The sequence below is a fragment of the Aspergillus heteromorphus genome (assembly GCF_003184545.1).
Source record: "Aspergillus heteromorphus CBS 117.55 chromosome Unknown BO70scaffold_22, whole genome shotgun sequence".
NCBI classification, from domain to species: Eukaryota; Fungi; Ascomycota; class Eurotiomycetes; order Eurotiales; family Aspergillaceae; genus Aspergillus; species Aspergillus heteromorphus.
The window spans coordinates 393,208-406,375 of record NW_020290427.1 but is presented as its reverse complement, the minus strand read 5'-3'; the positions used below and the strand labels follow the sequence as shown (position 1 = coordinate 406,375).

At 53.5% G+C, this 13,168-nt stretch overlaps 4 protein-coding genes across 4 annotated transcripts; 3 read left to right on the top strand and 1 right to left on the bottom strand.

Moving 5' to 3' along the window:
- The first annotated feature begins 3,610 nt into the window (after positions 1–3,610).
- On the top strand, positions 3,611–4,806 carry BO70DRAFT_364195 (AP-1 complex subunit sigma). The gene is made up of 5 exons (XM_025543750.1): positions 3,611–3,676; positions 3,731–3,764; positions 3,835–3,952; positions 4,056–4,330; positions 4,677–4,806. The coding sequence occupies exons 1-5, from the start codon at positions 3,666–3,668 to the stop codon at positions 4,707–4,709; spliced, it is 471 nt and encodes a 156-aa protein (XP_025397248.1). The 5' UTR covers positions 3,611–3,665; the 3' UTR covers positions 4,710–4,806.
- Positions 4,807–5,504: 698 nt separating this feature from the next.
- BO70DRAFT_354591 (RNA polymerase III-inhibiting protein MAF1) lies at positions 5,505–6,562 on the top strand (the record flags this gene model as incomplete). The annotated part of the gene is made up of 2 exons (XM_025541874.1): positions 5,505–5,510; positions 5,582–6,562. The coding sequence occupies 2 exons, from the start codon at positions 5,505–5,507 to the stop codon at positions 6,560–6,562; spliced, it is 987 nt and encodes a 328-aa protein (XP_025397247.1).
- A 653-nt stretch (positions 6,563–7,215) lies between these two features.
- Positions 7,216–10,076, top strand: BO70DRAFT_364192 (uncharacterized protein). Its single transcript, XM_025543749.1, has 3 exons — positions 7,216–7,376; positions 7,538–8,326; positions 8,429–10,076. The coding sequence occupies exons 1-3, from the start codon at positions 7,320–7,322 to the stop codon at positions 9,740–9,742; spliced, it is 2,160 nt and encodes a 719-aa protein (XP_025397246.1). The 5' UTR covers positions 7,216–7,319; the 3' UTR covers positions 9,743–10,076.
- Positions 10,077–10,780: 704 nt separating this feature from the next.
- BO70DRAFT_398533 (endoplasmic reticulum-Golgi intermediate compartment family protein) lies at positions 10,781–12,275 on the bottom strand (the record flags this gene model as incomplete). Its single annotated transcript, XM_025546790.1, has 3 exons — positions 10,781–11,304; positions 11,425–12,015; positions 12,185–12,275. The coding sequence occupies 3 exons, from the start codon at positions 12,273–12,275 to the stop codon at positions 10,781–10,783; spliced, it is 1,206 nt and encodes a 401-aa protein (XP_025397245.1).
- Between the last annotated feature and the right edge of the window lie 893 nt (positions 12,276–13,168).

Below are 13,168 nucleotides of genomic sequence, written 5' to 3'. Positions count from 1 at the left end.
ATCCACCGCCACTGCGCTACCCGAACAACGGCCCACAAAAGGCCTCAAATGGGTAAATAAAAGTGAGTGCCGAGTGTTGGGTGGTAGGCAGTAAAAGAGAGTAACCAACCCAGCGAGACCGAGTACCACTACCACAGTACATACGTAGTGTAGCACAAAGTACCTTGCCTATATTCCTAGGTAGTAAAGTTGAACCACGCGCTGTAAGCCCACCCACTAGTTAGACTAGATAGATACGGTCAGTCCGTCCACAGGATCCGATCCCGTCCGCTAACTTACAAGCTCAGGCCAAACCGTGGGGTAGGATCCCTGCCACCTGCATTTCTCGGAAGAAGATCGGATCGCTAAAAGTCTCGCTCGCCCATCAGTGATTCATCCATTCATTTATCCGCCCCGCCGCTCCTTCAGAATCAGAGAGGGCGCAGCACTTCCCGGTTTTCGTCAGCCCGGGAGTAATCTATCTATCTATCTGCAACATTGCATCGCCCTGTCTTGCGTATCTACCCGACGAGTACCTGAGCGAGCGAGCGGCTGAGGTGGGCGGATCATTTCGATTACTACTTATATTATGGATGGGGCCATTGAGCTCAATTTCTAGATAGTTCGAGGTACTCCATCCATACGGAGTAGTCTAGGTCTACGGATAGAAGGGCACGTACGTACGTATCTACGTACTGTACTTTTGTCGAGAGGGTGTGTGGGCCCCGTGGGGACAATTGATTTAACTCAACTCAGCTCAACTCTATCGACTTACCCTCCCCACCCCACCCACTCACTCACTCACTCACTCGTGCTGAGGCTGTATCGGTGGGAAATGTGAAATGGAGACTGTGGACTGTGGACTGTGGACTGTGGACTGTGGACTGTGGACTGTGGACTGTGGACTGTGTGTCCTTGCATGGTACGGTGGATATATATTTAAGTAGTACTATACTCCGTACGGAGGTCCGTACACTTAGTATTAGTATTATTATTATTAATATTTATCTCTGTGTATTTGGTGTGTAGACTGGACTGGACTGGACTGCACTGGACTGAGCTGAACTTGCACTATTAGCCTAGGACATATCTATCCATCTAGTTAGGTGTGAAGACCTAAGAAGTACCATTATTAGGTATGATTGTTGTAGTGTGTAACTAAGTACTAGGTTAGGGCCGATCGGATCGGGCCCCGTCCGCATTGCTGGGAACTGGGAAGTTCCCTACCGACGGGACTCCGCGCCATCACCGATCAACAGACACTGACTAGATAGATACTGGATGCCCTGGTTGAGTGCGGGCTCAGGTACCTATACATACGTACGTACCGTATGTAAGGATATTGAGGAATCGGAGGTTTCCCTTGGTTTGGTCTGGTCTGGTTCCAAGTACAGTCTGTTGGGGGGTGGTTCTCTGCTCTGCTCCACTTGTATCCGGATACACTGTACGGAGTCCTGGTCTGCTGTGCCTGGTTATGATGATTATGTAGGTGGGAAGGGAAGGGAAGGGAAGGACGGGTGGTGATGATGGTGATGATATTATACTTTATTGGAGATTAGTGTGTATGGAGTACCTCTTAGTAAGGTATATGAGTTTTGGGGTAACTATGGATGTGCATACACATACGGATTGCATACATACTTTAAGTTTCCTTGTAAGTCAATGCTTCGTGCGTATCTACCTACCTACCTAGGTACTGTCTTGCACTCCATGCCAATACTTACCGGGATTTTGTGTGTCCGGATGGAGGAAAGTGAGTGAGTGAGATGTTAGGTGTGTCTTTCTAGCCAGCCAGCCAGCCGCCAATCAGCCAGCAAGGTACTGGGCAAATAGGTAGGTAGACAGGTAGGAGGCAAGTAAGTAAGTAAGTAAGTAAGTGGTAGTAGCTGGATGGGAAAGAGCGCCAACCCAACCCAAGAACCCGCACATTTAAGTTGTGACACCTGCGAACTGATGCAGTCTGCATCCTGCAGTCTGCAGTCGAGTCTGCACAGCCCGTATGCCCACCCCCCCATCCGTCCGTTCATCAAGAAAATAGAAAAATCCCCTTCCTCGTGATATCGTCAGCTGCAGGTCTGATAAGATGGGATAACCCAGTTAGCAGTTCACATTTCACACTTCAGTTTCACCCATCCACTAGCAGGTTTGTGATTGATCACACAGCAGAAATCACAGTAAGCGAGGGGATTGAGTGGATTATTATTATTATTATTATTATTATCCTTGTTTTTAAGGCCAGCGACCTAGGTAGCCAGACACGTACGTAGCTAACTAGCTAGCTAGCTACTGATCCATCCAGATTTCCAGATCCTGGGCTGACACGCAGGATCTATCTATCTGACGGACACCCCGTTCAGTAACGGATTGTCGTGTCGTGACTGACGCCCGGGGAGAAGAAGGTTCATGTTCATGAGAGACCTGGATGCGGTTCGTGCCTGGATGTCCCCTGTTATGTCGAGCCTGAAGGTGAGGATAGGATGCGGTTGGGACGTGTCATCTCCATGTTGATTGGGTTGGGGTTTATGCGGGGCCGGGATGGCCGGCCTGGATCACTTACTATGTAGTTTACTGGTCTGTCTGTCTTGGGGAGGGGGGAGGGGGGTTCTCTCGTGCATGAGGGGATTTTGGATTGAAGGTTATCTAGGTGGTCTTGGGGGAGGGGAGGGGAGTGGAGGAGAATTGGGATAAAGAGGGGCTGTTTGGTGGTGATGAGAAGGTGAATGACCGGAGGAATGGGGTTGGGATTGAGGTTGGGATGACAGCTGTCTCGAGGGATGGGATGGGATGGATCGGGCCGAAGGGAGGAACTATCTAGATACCTACGTACGTTGTTCGTTTTTGTGTGACCTACGGAGCTGGTACGAAGGGGCACGGGGTTGGGGTTTGCCCTTTCTCCGTGGTCGGAGGTTTCTTCCTTTGTCTCTTCTTGTCCTGGGGAGGGTTGTGAGTTGGGACGGAGTAATATTAATAGGGGGGGATCTAACGGAGAAGAGGGAGGGAGGTGTAGAGCGGTTTGGAGAACTACGTATGGAGTTGGCAGGAGATCTGGAATTCAATGAGGTTGGGATGTGTATTATGTCGACTTTATAGCTGTGGAGATGATGGTTATTAGATAGTAATATGCTGAAGGTCTTGAGGGTTCCTTCATAGGGAGATTGGGATATTGACGACTTCAGCGGAAAGATAACCGCAGATCATGAGTGTATGGCATTCGTAGTGTTCAACCAGAGCCAGAACAAGATGGTTTGCTGAAGACCAGACTAAACAGACAAGCCTTTTTAACTGACAGAACTGACAGCCCCTGATATGTATGATGTGAGGCTCTTGATGAGGCTGATATTGATCGGAGTCAGCTGAAATCACATGAGATGAATGCTGTGGTGATGGAGAACTGATGTAATAGGTGACTTCATTCCGTGGCGATCATGGACGGGCTGCAAGATAATAAGTACTATACAGAGTAAAGATGAATTATCAGATATAAGATCTCCTCTATTGTCCCAGAATAACTATACTGGAGGGGTTGGATGAAGGAGAGGAAAGAGAACGGCTGGCGGGGCAGCAACAAAGCGGCCCGTGCAAAGAATTTCTCCCGCGCGGCCGACTCTCGCTCTCCCTTCCACAACTCCCCCTCGTGGCCTTTCCCTCACCCTCCCCATTCACCCCCATCAATTCAGCTCGTCACGATGGCAATCCAGTGAGATGGAACCGCCGCCGCATCGCCCGGAAATGCGCTAACCTCTGTTCCCAGCTACCTGATCCTCCTGTCGCGGCAGGGCAAAGTGGTTCGTTTCGTCGCCCACCCAACTGTCTGACCTGGCCGGAAGCCGACTGACTGATGGAGCAAATTTCCAGCGCCTCGCCAAATGGTTCACCACTCTCTCCCCCAAGGAGAAGGCAAAGATCATCAAGGATGTGACCCAGCTGGTTCTGTCGCGTCGCACCCGCATGTGCAATTTCCTCGAATACAAAGGTCCGTCGCCCGGCCAATTCCCCCCTCACTTGGACACACCCCCGCAGCTCAGCTCCTGACCGACCCCGACCGGACTCATTCTGACCCTTCCCTCCTTCCTCAGACACCAAGGTCGTCTACCGTCGCTATGCCTCGCTGTTCTTCATCGCCGGATGCGCCTCCACCGATAACGAATTGATCACCCTCGAGGTCGTCCACCGCTATGTCGAGCAGATGGACAAGTACTACGGCAATGTGTGCGAGCTGGACATCATCTTCAACTTCCAGAAGGCGTACTTCATCCTAGATGAGCTCCTCCTGGCTGGGGAGATGCAGGAAAGCAGCAAGAAGAACGTTCTTCGGTGCATCAGCCAGCAGGACAGCTTGGAAGATATGGAGGTGAGTCGACATTTGTTTCTTCAACCCCTTTTTAGAAGCAACCCGAGATGGGATGGGCCGGAGGTGCGACATTGGATGCATCACATCTCTTCAAGTCTGCTTCTGCTGCCCCCTGTCCACGGGATCCCAAGCACTACCTGCCTGTTTTTCCTGTTCCGCTCCGCCCCTTTCCCTCCGAGACCTCCACATGATTACCAGCCACCTACATGTCCGCCATCGCGCTCCGAATACCCTCATACTTCCCTACTTCTCACGTCTTGTTTCCTCTGATCCCATTTGCCCCTACAATCCCATCGTGTCACCGCCAGACTCGTCCGCCTGTGGGTGCAAGCTAATGCCGCCTCAGGTTGAGGAAGATGTTGTTACGAAGATCATGTAGACGCCGCTCCGGCCAGCGGACGTTTCTGTTTATACTGTTTGGGATGTTCGTTCGTTTGTTCTGTGCTTGGGCAAGCGTGGCAGCTATATTGGCGTTGGACGTACATAGGCGTTGTGTTCTACTGTCGCACTTTTGCAGTTGCAGAGACTAATTAATACCACCTTGACTGTGCTTCAGGACCATGATCAGGAATCCAAGGAAGTCTTCGGCCACTTAGCGAAGGAGGGAATCTTGGGGTGAGGAGGGAGGAGGAGGAGGAGGAGGGGGGTTTCAGTCGCCGGTCTTCCCACTTCCCATCCTTGGTTCAGCCGGCAACCCGTGAGGTGGGAGCGTGATATCACTGGCCGATCGCGGCCCCGCACGTGACCGGATGGTCCCCTCGGGGCGCAGCGCGCAACTCCCCCAGGCCAGGCCACTCCCCTCGTCGCTGGTCCATCTCCCTGTCCCCTCCTGAGCCTCTTTCCATCCTCTGCATCTCCCATTTGTTTGCTATGGCGACTGGCCTTGCCATCATCACTTGTTGTTAATTCGCCCCCTCTCTTCTGTTGCCAACGCCAACGTAGCAACGTCCCCACCCGCCAGCTCATTCACTGACTCCCTCCCTTATCGCCCCGGTTTCGTGACGTCTCCAGAGACAAAGAACCCCCCGGTGTTTAACCCCCACCAAACCAGACATACCTTCAGGCTCTGTCTGTTGCAACCAGCATCTTCTTCATTCCTGGTCATTGCGTGACCAGCTTATTGTTGACCGCGCGCCTTATCTCCGCCAGCGACTCACCGCAACTCTGGCCGAAGATGAAGGTGTGTACCTGCGTTGCGCCGCTGCGTCCTGTGTGTAATGGCCTGATGCTTACCTATGATCTCCTGTTTAGTTTCTCCCCTTGCCCGAATTCGAGGACGTGACGAGTTCGCTCAGCTTCGACACCGCTGATTGCCACATCACCGGGAGCTGCGACCTTTACACGACCAAGGCTGCTCGAGCCGATCGGAAACTATACAAGAACATCGAACAGAGTCTAGAGGCGCAGTATGAGTCGGTCCTTCGCCTGTCGGCTTCTCTGTCGCCCCCGAATGCCACGGACGCGGCCGCGTCGCTCAATCTGTCCCGCTCGAGTCCATTTGGCCCCCTGAGTGACCATTCGAGCCGGAGAACATTTGCCTATCTGATCGCGACATTGAACGCCAGCCATCCAGACTACGACTTCTCACATGTCCTGCGCCCGTCAGACTTCCACCGCGAAAGGAATCTCAAACGGGTGATGAACACGATTGACTCGACGCTGTTCAACCTCCGGCCCCGCGAAGCCATCGATCTGACACCGCCATCGCCCGTAACGATCTCCGGTTCATATAATGCGGGCGCGTCCTCGACTTGGGGACCACGGATGTGGAGGATTATCGACGAGCACATGTCTCTCAAGGAATGCTCGCTGTATTCTTACTCGCCGGACGAAGACCCGTCTGACGCGGATGATGGAGCGATTTGGAGCCTCCACTACTTCTTCTTCAACCGACTGCGGAAACGGGTCTGTTATCTTTACCTGCGAGCGATCCCCATCCTGAGTCACACGCCCAGCGAGGGAGTCGCTACGCCGACAACCAAGAGAACGTTCGACGACGGGTACATGACACCGGATCTCAGCTCGAGCAAGCGGGCTCGCTACTGGCTGGGCGAGGGCGTCGAACTGGAGAGCGAAAGCGACGACGACGTGGATCGGTCGCAACCCGCGCATCCGGTCGTGGACGAATACGACAACTACCTACTCAGCGACGAGGAGTTCCGGTCTCGATCCGGTAGCAAAGGGACCGTTCGGGCGATGAGCGAGGAAATTGCTGACTCGATGGAAGTCTGATTGACTCTCCGCGCTGCCACTTTCTGTCTTTTTCTCACTCTTCTTTTTCTTCTTGTTCCCCTGACTTTTATCCCATTCCGCGCAATGTCCCGCTTATTCGATTGGCTTCACTTCACCCGCGCTGTCATTTTAGTTGACCGCGTGCGCTCGCTCGCTCATGTGAGGCGTTCGCGCTCGCGATCGTGTTCGTGTTCATTCTGTTCTGTTCTGTTTTGTTATGTCTCCTGCATTCAACCTGCATTTGCACAGGCTAGGGGCGTTATAACTGGCACAGGGGAGGAAATTCAGGCCCCTAATTGTAATTGAACGGCTGCTACTGTTGCGACTGCTGCGGCTGCTATAATGATGATGACGATGACGACGAAGCGTTGCGTGGTGGAAACGCAACGCTCACGGCAGGTTCCATGGAGGCGTTGTCATTGTTCCGTTCCTTCCTTCCTGACTGTATTTATTACAAATTGATGATTATAAATTTTCCACTTCATTTTTCCCCATAAGAACTCGGTAGTTGAGAGGCAGTTCGAGTTGGATGTACTTACTTACTCCGTACAGACAGACCCAATTGGATTGGTCCGTGCGTTGGCGGGCAGCGGGCAGCGGGCAAGCTGTCCACTCCAAGTGAGTGTCCGTCTACCTCCGGCCGCCCGTGCAGAAGATGCCCGACGATCAATAATCCAGCTAGCATCAACATCCATCTATCTCCCCATACTTCCTCCTACTCCCACACTCACTCCCATCCCACACACCACACCACACAATGACCGACGACGAAGAGCGCATCAAAGCCGAGAAGCTAGCCGCCGCAAAGAAAAGGGTACGTTCCCCGTTCGTGTAATTATTGATTACCTACCTCCGCGGACAACACCCCCCCCCCTCCCCCTCTCTCTTCCAACAAATGCTCTCTTTCCGGATTAGAGACCCTCAATGCGCATCACGGGAAAAACATTAATGTGAATGTTCTTGTTGTGGGGATAGGTGGCCCAACTCCAGAAACAGAAGAAGAAAGCGAGCAAGAAAGCGGCGAGCACGGATATTACGAAAGAGGTGAATGAGTCGGCGTCGAGTACGCCTGAACCGGGGCTTAAGGATGCTGGGGATGCGCTGACGTCGCCGGTGCCGGTTGAAGAGGGGAAAAAGGAGGAGGATGTAGCTGCTGCTGTTGAGGGTGGAAATGCGAAGGATGAGGCTGAGATCAAGTCCGAGTCACCGGCTCCTGCTCCGGTGGAGGAAAGTACACAGGCCGAAGCACAACCACAACAGGAAGAAGAAGAACAACAACAACAACAACAAGAACAACGCGACTCATCCCCCACTGAACCCATACCCTCCGCGCCCACTTCACCGGGCCCCGAAACCGAAGCCCAACCCGCTATCACAACTACGAAACCTGAGCGGTCCGCCACACATGGACGCCAACCCTCGCTCTCGATCCAGTCGAAGATGCGGTCGTCGTCGTTTCGGAAGGGGTCCGTGTCGCAGGGCAGTGCTTCGCCGGCGCCGTCTGCGTCGTTGAAGTCGCCGTCCCTGCCGCCGTTGAGTGCGGATGGCGAGGCCGTGCAGGAGGTGTATCGCAAGCAGTCGACGCGGATTGAGGAGCTGGAGAGGGATAATAAGCGGCTTGAGAGGGAGCTGGAGGAGACGACGGGGAGGTGGAAGAAGACGGATGAGCAGTTGGAGGATTTGAGGGAGGCGAGTGTGGATATTGCCGAGTTGAAGGAAAGGTTGAGCAAGGCGGAGGGGTTAGGGGGGGTTGTGGAGGAGTTGGTAAGTCTGACTCTTTCTTTTTGGGGTTTGCCCTGAAGGTGTGAAGTGAAGGTACGAATGTGAGGGATGGGCTAATCTGATGGTTTGGTTGGTTGGATATAGAAAGCAGAGATCGCGTCCCTGCAGCGACAGAATTCGCATCTGCAAACCCGCACGCACCGGAATACAGCGAGTGTCTCGGTGCCGGCGCCCTCGGAGTCCCCGCCAGCGGATCTGGTACAGCAGCTGGAATCGAAATCGGCTACGATCGAGGCGATGGAGCTAGAGATCTCGCACCTTCGCGCGCAGCTGGCCTCGAGCAGCGCCCACGAGACCCAGATCGCCGCGCTGGAGGAGAAGTTATCCGGGAGCGAGTCCGCCCTGGAGAAGACGCAGCGCGAGCTATCCGATACGAAGGGCGCGCTGACCCGCGCGTCCGAGAAAGCCGTCAGGGAGGGCGTGGATAAGACCTCGACGGAGACCCTCATCAAGAGCCTGCAACGGGAACTCGACGAACTCAAACACGAGAAAGCTGAGACGGACAAAAAGACCGACACCCTCGAGAAGAAGCTCGAAGCCATGGGCAACCTGCACAAGGAGTCGGAAACCCGCCACCAGACCCGTCTCCGCGAGTCCGAGAAGACCGAAAAGGAAGCCGCCGTGCTGCGCAAACGCCTCGCCGACGTCGAGAACGATAACCTCCGTCTGAAGGAAGAGCTGGAAGCCCTCCGTAAACGCCAGTCCGGCGACGGCGGCGCCGACGACGACGCCATCGACGACCTCGAGGACGAGGAACGCTCCCGTCTGCACCGTCGCATCCGCGATCTCGAAGGCGAGGTCTTCGACCTCCGCCGCGGCGTCTGGAAGGAACGTCGCGATGAACTCGACCACCACCAGACCCAACAGCACCAAAACTACTCCCACTACTCCCCCGAAAACCCCGCCACCACCTCCGTCTCAGCCGCCAACACCTTCGACGACGTCGACCTCATCGGCGGCACCCCCGACCACGCCCGCCGCCGTAGCATGGCCATGGCCAACTCCAACGCCAGATCCACCCAACACTCATCCTTCTCCACCGTCCTCTCCAGCGGCATCGCCGCCTTCACCGGCGGCAACAGCACCAGCCACAGCCACAGCCACAACAGCACCAGTGGATCCGTAACCCGTGGCCGCGCTGCCTCCAACCAGACGCACCATGTCCCTGCCGCCCGCGGCAGCCTGGAATTGCTCTCTGAGGAGAACTTCGAGGACGAGTTCGACGAGGCGGAGTTTGCGCGCGCGCAGGCCGAGGAGGAGGCCCGGAAACGCGTGCAGTGGGTCCGTGAGATTAAGACCAAGCTGAGGGATTGGAATGGGTGGAGGTTGGATTTGGTGGATAGTAGGGCGGGCGCGGAGGGCGCGGGCGTGGGCATGGGGGAGATTTTTGGGGTTTAGAACTCTGTCTCTAGATTGATAACTGATACCCAGGTCTCTCTCTGCCCTCTCTACCCTCTCTACTCTCTCTACGCTCTCTATGACGGATGGAGGGATGGATGGTTGGTTGGTTCGTTGCGTTTTGTCCTTGTAGTTATGATACCGTGGGGGTTCGGTTGAATTTATTGTTTGTTTGTATGTATGTATGTATGTATGTTTGTATGATGAGGGCTTACTGAGTTAGCTAGCAGGCTAGCTACTAGTTAGTAGACTAGCTGGATTGATGGGAGGATGGGGGATGGAGTACTTACTAGGTATAGGTATAGGTATACCTGGGTGGCATGATATACCAAGCTTTGATTGATTATTGATTGATTTGATTATTGATTGATTTCATTATTGATTATTGATTGATTGATGGATTGACGTGACTGCAGCCGATTTTGCATTTGATGTGCCGATATGCCAGTGACCGAGTCAGTCAGTCAGTCAGTCAGTCATTGCAGGACAATACTAAACCTCTATCTAGATTTAGATACTGATAGGTAGGTAGGTAGGTAGGTAGCCTAGATGCAACAGACAGTGGCACTACCAGTGACAGCGACAGCGAGACAGGCAGCTAGAAGCTAAATAGTTAGTGAGTTGCACACAATAGTAACAAACAATTCAAGTCCGTCATCTGTCATCTGCCATCTGCCATGAATCAACTATCACAGGAATAGTAAGCAGCAATCTACAAACCAACCAGCCCGCCAGCCAGCCACTATCAAACAGAGGAGGGATGTCAGAAACAACACAACAGATATTTTCTAAAGTAAAACACCAACAGCACCTGAAACCCAAGTAGAGGCCAATCAACCAATCAACCAATCAACCAATCAACCAATTAATACATCAATACAGCCCAGAAAGAATAGGTAGGTAGGTAGGTAGGTAACTTATACTAGGTACCAAGAATCCCCCACCACAGACCACACACCACACACGTTGAGCGAGAGAGAGAGAGAGAGAGAGAGAGTGTGTGTGTGTGTGTGTGTGTGAAAGAGAGAGAAAAACAGCCTAATCATCATGCTTCCCCGTCAACACACCCTCAGACTTCCCCCTCCCCTTCCTCTTCAAGAGCAACGCGCCCAACCACCCCGAAATCTGATACACCCAGCCGCCCGTGACCATGACCCCCGAAACGGTATTCACGAGGCGAATCAGCAACGAGAGGAAACTACTCCTCTCCTCGCTGACCAGAAGCAGGATCGGCTCGATATTGTACTTGAAGAAGATGCCGGGCACGAAGAACGGGCTCTCGGGGAGATTGCCGCCCTGGCTGGTGGCGGCGTACTGGTTGGTGAAGACGAGGTTCTTGTTGGTGTTGGAGAATTGGGAGGGCGCGAGAGAGGAAGGCGCGGAGGTGTAGGCGTCGAGCGCGCTGGCGCCTTTCGAGTAGATGGTCGGCACCACGGAGAGGAAGTACTGGTATTTGTAGTAGTGGGATTCGGTGGTCGCGATGGTTTTGTCGAGGGGGTTGAGGAGTGTGGGGTAGTGCGGGCCGAAGGAGAGTTCTGTGACCATGTGGGTGAAGTTGAAGGCTGGTTTTATTTATTATAGTTGGTTAGTTGTTGATTCATCACTTGCGTGACTTCTCCCGAGTCCGAGGTGGAAAAGAAAGAGTGATCGGGGGAAGAGAGGAGGGAAAGGGAAAGACAAACCCTCATGATCCAAATGCTGTCCGAACATGCCATATCCATGACCCTTGGCCGTAATATGAAAGTCTCCCTGGACTTTATTCCCCTCGAGACTGCCATAAATGCGACACGAGTCGACCGCATCCCGTCTCCTCAACTTGGGGCCCTTGGCGAACTTCCTTCGCGGATTCCGGCGCACCTCGCCCAGCACATGGTGCACGTGGGCGTCGGCCTCCTGCTGGGCGACGCGATCGGTGTCCTCCCGACTGAGTGTCTGGTACTCGTGCGCGCCGCCGTATTTCTCGCCGTTGCGCTTGTCCATCCACAGCTGCCAGCTGGTGCGTTCGAGCTGCAGCAGCTCGCCGGCAAGGATGCGGTCGCCCGAGGCGTCTTGGATGTTGACGTGCAGGGTCTCGCATGGCATGTGCACAACCATGTCCAGGTTCATTTGCAGGTCGTGCCCGACGCCCTTTTCGACGCTGAATTGGTGGTTCTCGGTGCCGTGCAGCCAGGTACGGAATTCGGTGAAGGTGAAGGCGGTGCAGATTAGGAGGACCAGGACGGTCCATTGTCCGCCGCGGGTGGAGGGGGCTGTGTAGGAGGATTTGGTTTTGGCTAGAGGGGGGAGAAGGGAGGGTTAGTATGGGTTTGGTTGACTTGTTTGTTTGTTTGGAATCCGAGTATGTGGTGGGAGGATGGATGTAGTTTGGATCAGGAACTCCTCCTATCCAACGGGGCCATATTTCTTTTTGGCATTGTAATTTGGGAGGGAATAGACACATACGGAAAGCATCAAAGGTCTTCAGGCCGCCCTGCAGCCCGGACTTTTCGCTGAACGCATCCTCGTCGAGGCCGTGCGCTGAGAAGCCATTCATGGCGAAGGCGTGTCGCGAGAGTGTACAGAGCGACAGATCAAGGCATGAATGGGGGGGAAAGAAAGGAGGGACGGAGGACAGCAGTTGGAGGTGGAAGAGAGGGAGTGAGGGGGAAAAGAGAGAGTCAAACAGTCAAAAGGCCAAGTAGCCGGAAGTAAACGCGGCATCTCCGCAAAAGATCCCCCAGCCCGCCCTTATCGGTAGTAAGTACTATATATGGCCAGACTGTTTGATTCGCTCCTTATTGCAGAGGCACTGCAGGGAGGAGCCCTTGGATACTGCGCCAAATATCTCTTTATCCTTAGACGTCGTACTTATGTTTGACTACTATGTGCATATGGCTCAAGTTGGGAGCCAATCCACTTGCCAGCCGTACTGCTGCCTCGCCATGATACTTTAACTGAAGGATGCTGGATCTGGCGAACAGCAGTCACCTGACATGCAGCTCTATATACAGTACTCCACACAGCTGGTAGGCTTCAACATGTAATATATACGCTATGGAATCGTTCTACAAAGCTCAATCTAGAAGCTCATCATCATAACAACTGAAAACTGCACAATATATATGCAAACGGCCACAACGGTCAACGGCGCCTCAACGAAACCCAGCCAAGTCTAAGACGATCCGGTCTGGTCGGCTCAAAGAACAACAAGGGAATAACTATACAGATTCCATATGGTCTCAACACATCGAAATCACCCAGACCCCGTCAAACAATCGGAAAAAAACACCGGTCATCAGGAACACTGAACAGAGAGAAGAGGGAGAACGGGGGAGAGGGATAGAGGGAAAAGGTGTAGTATAATATGGGATGGGATGGAACGAGGGACAAAGGAAAAGGAAAAGGAAAACAAAACAAGATGCAAGATGGGAGGGACAACACAGCTCC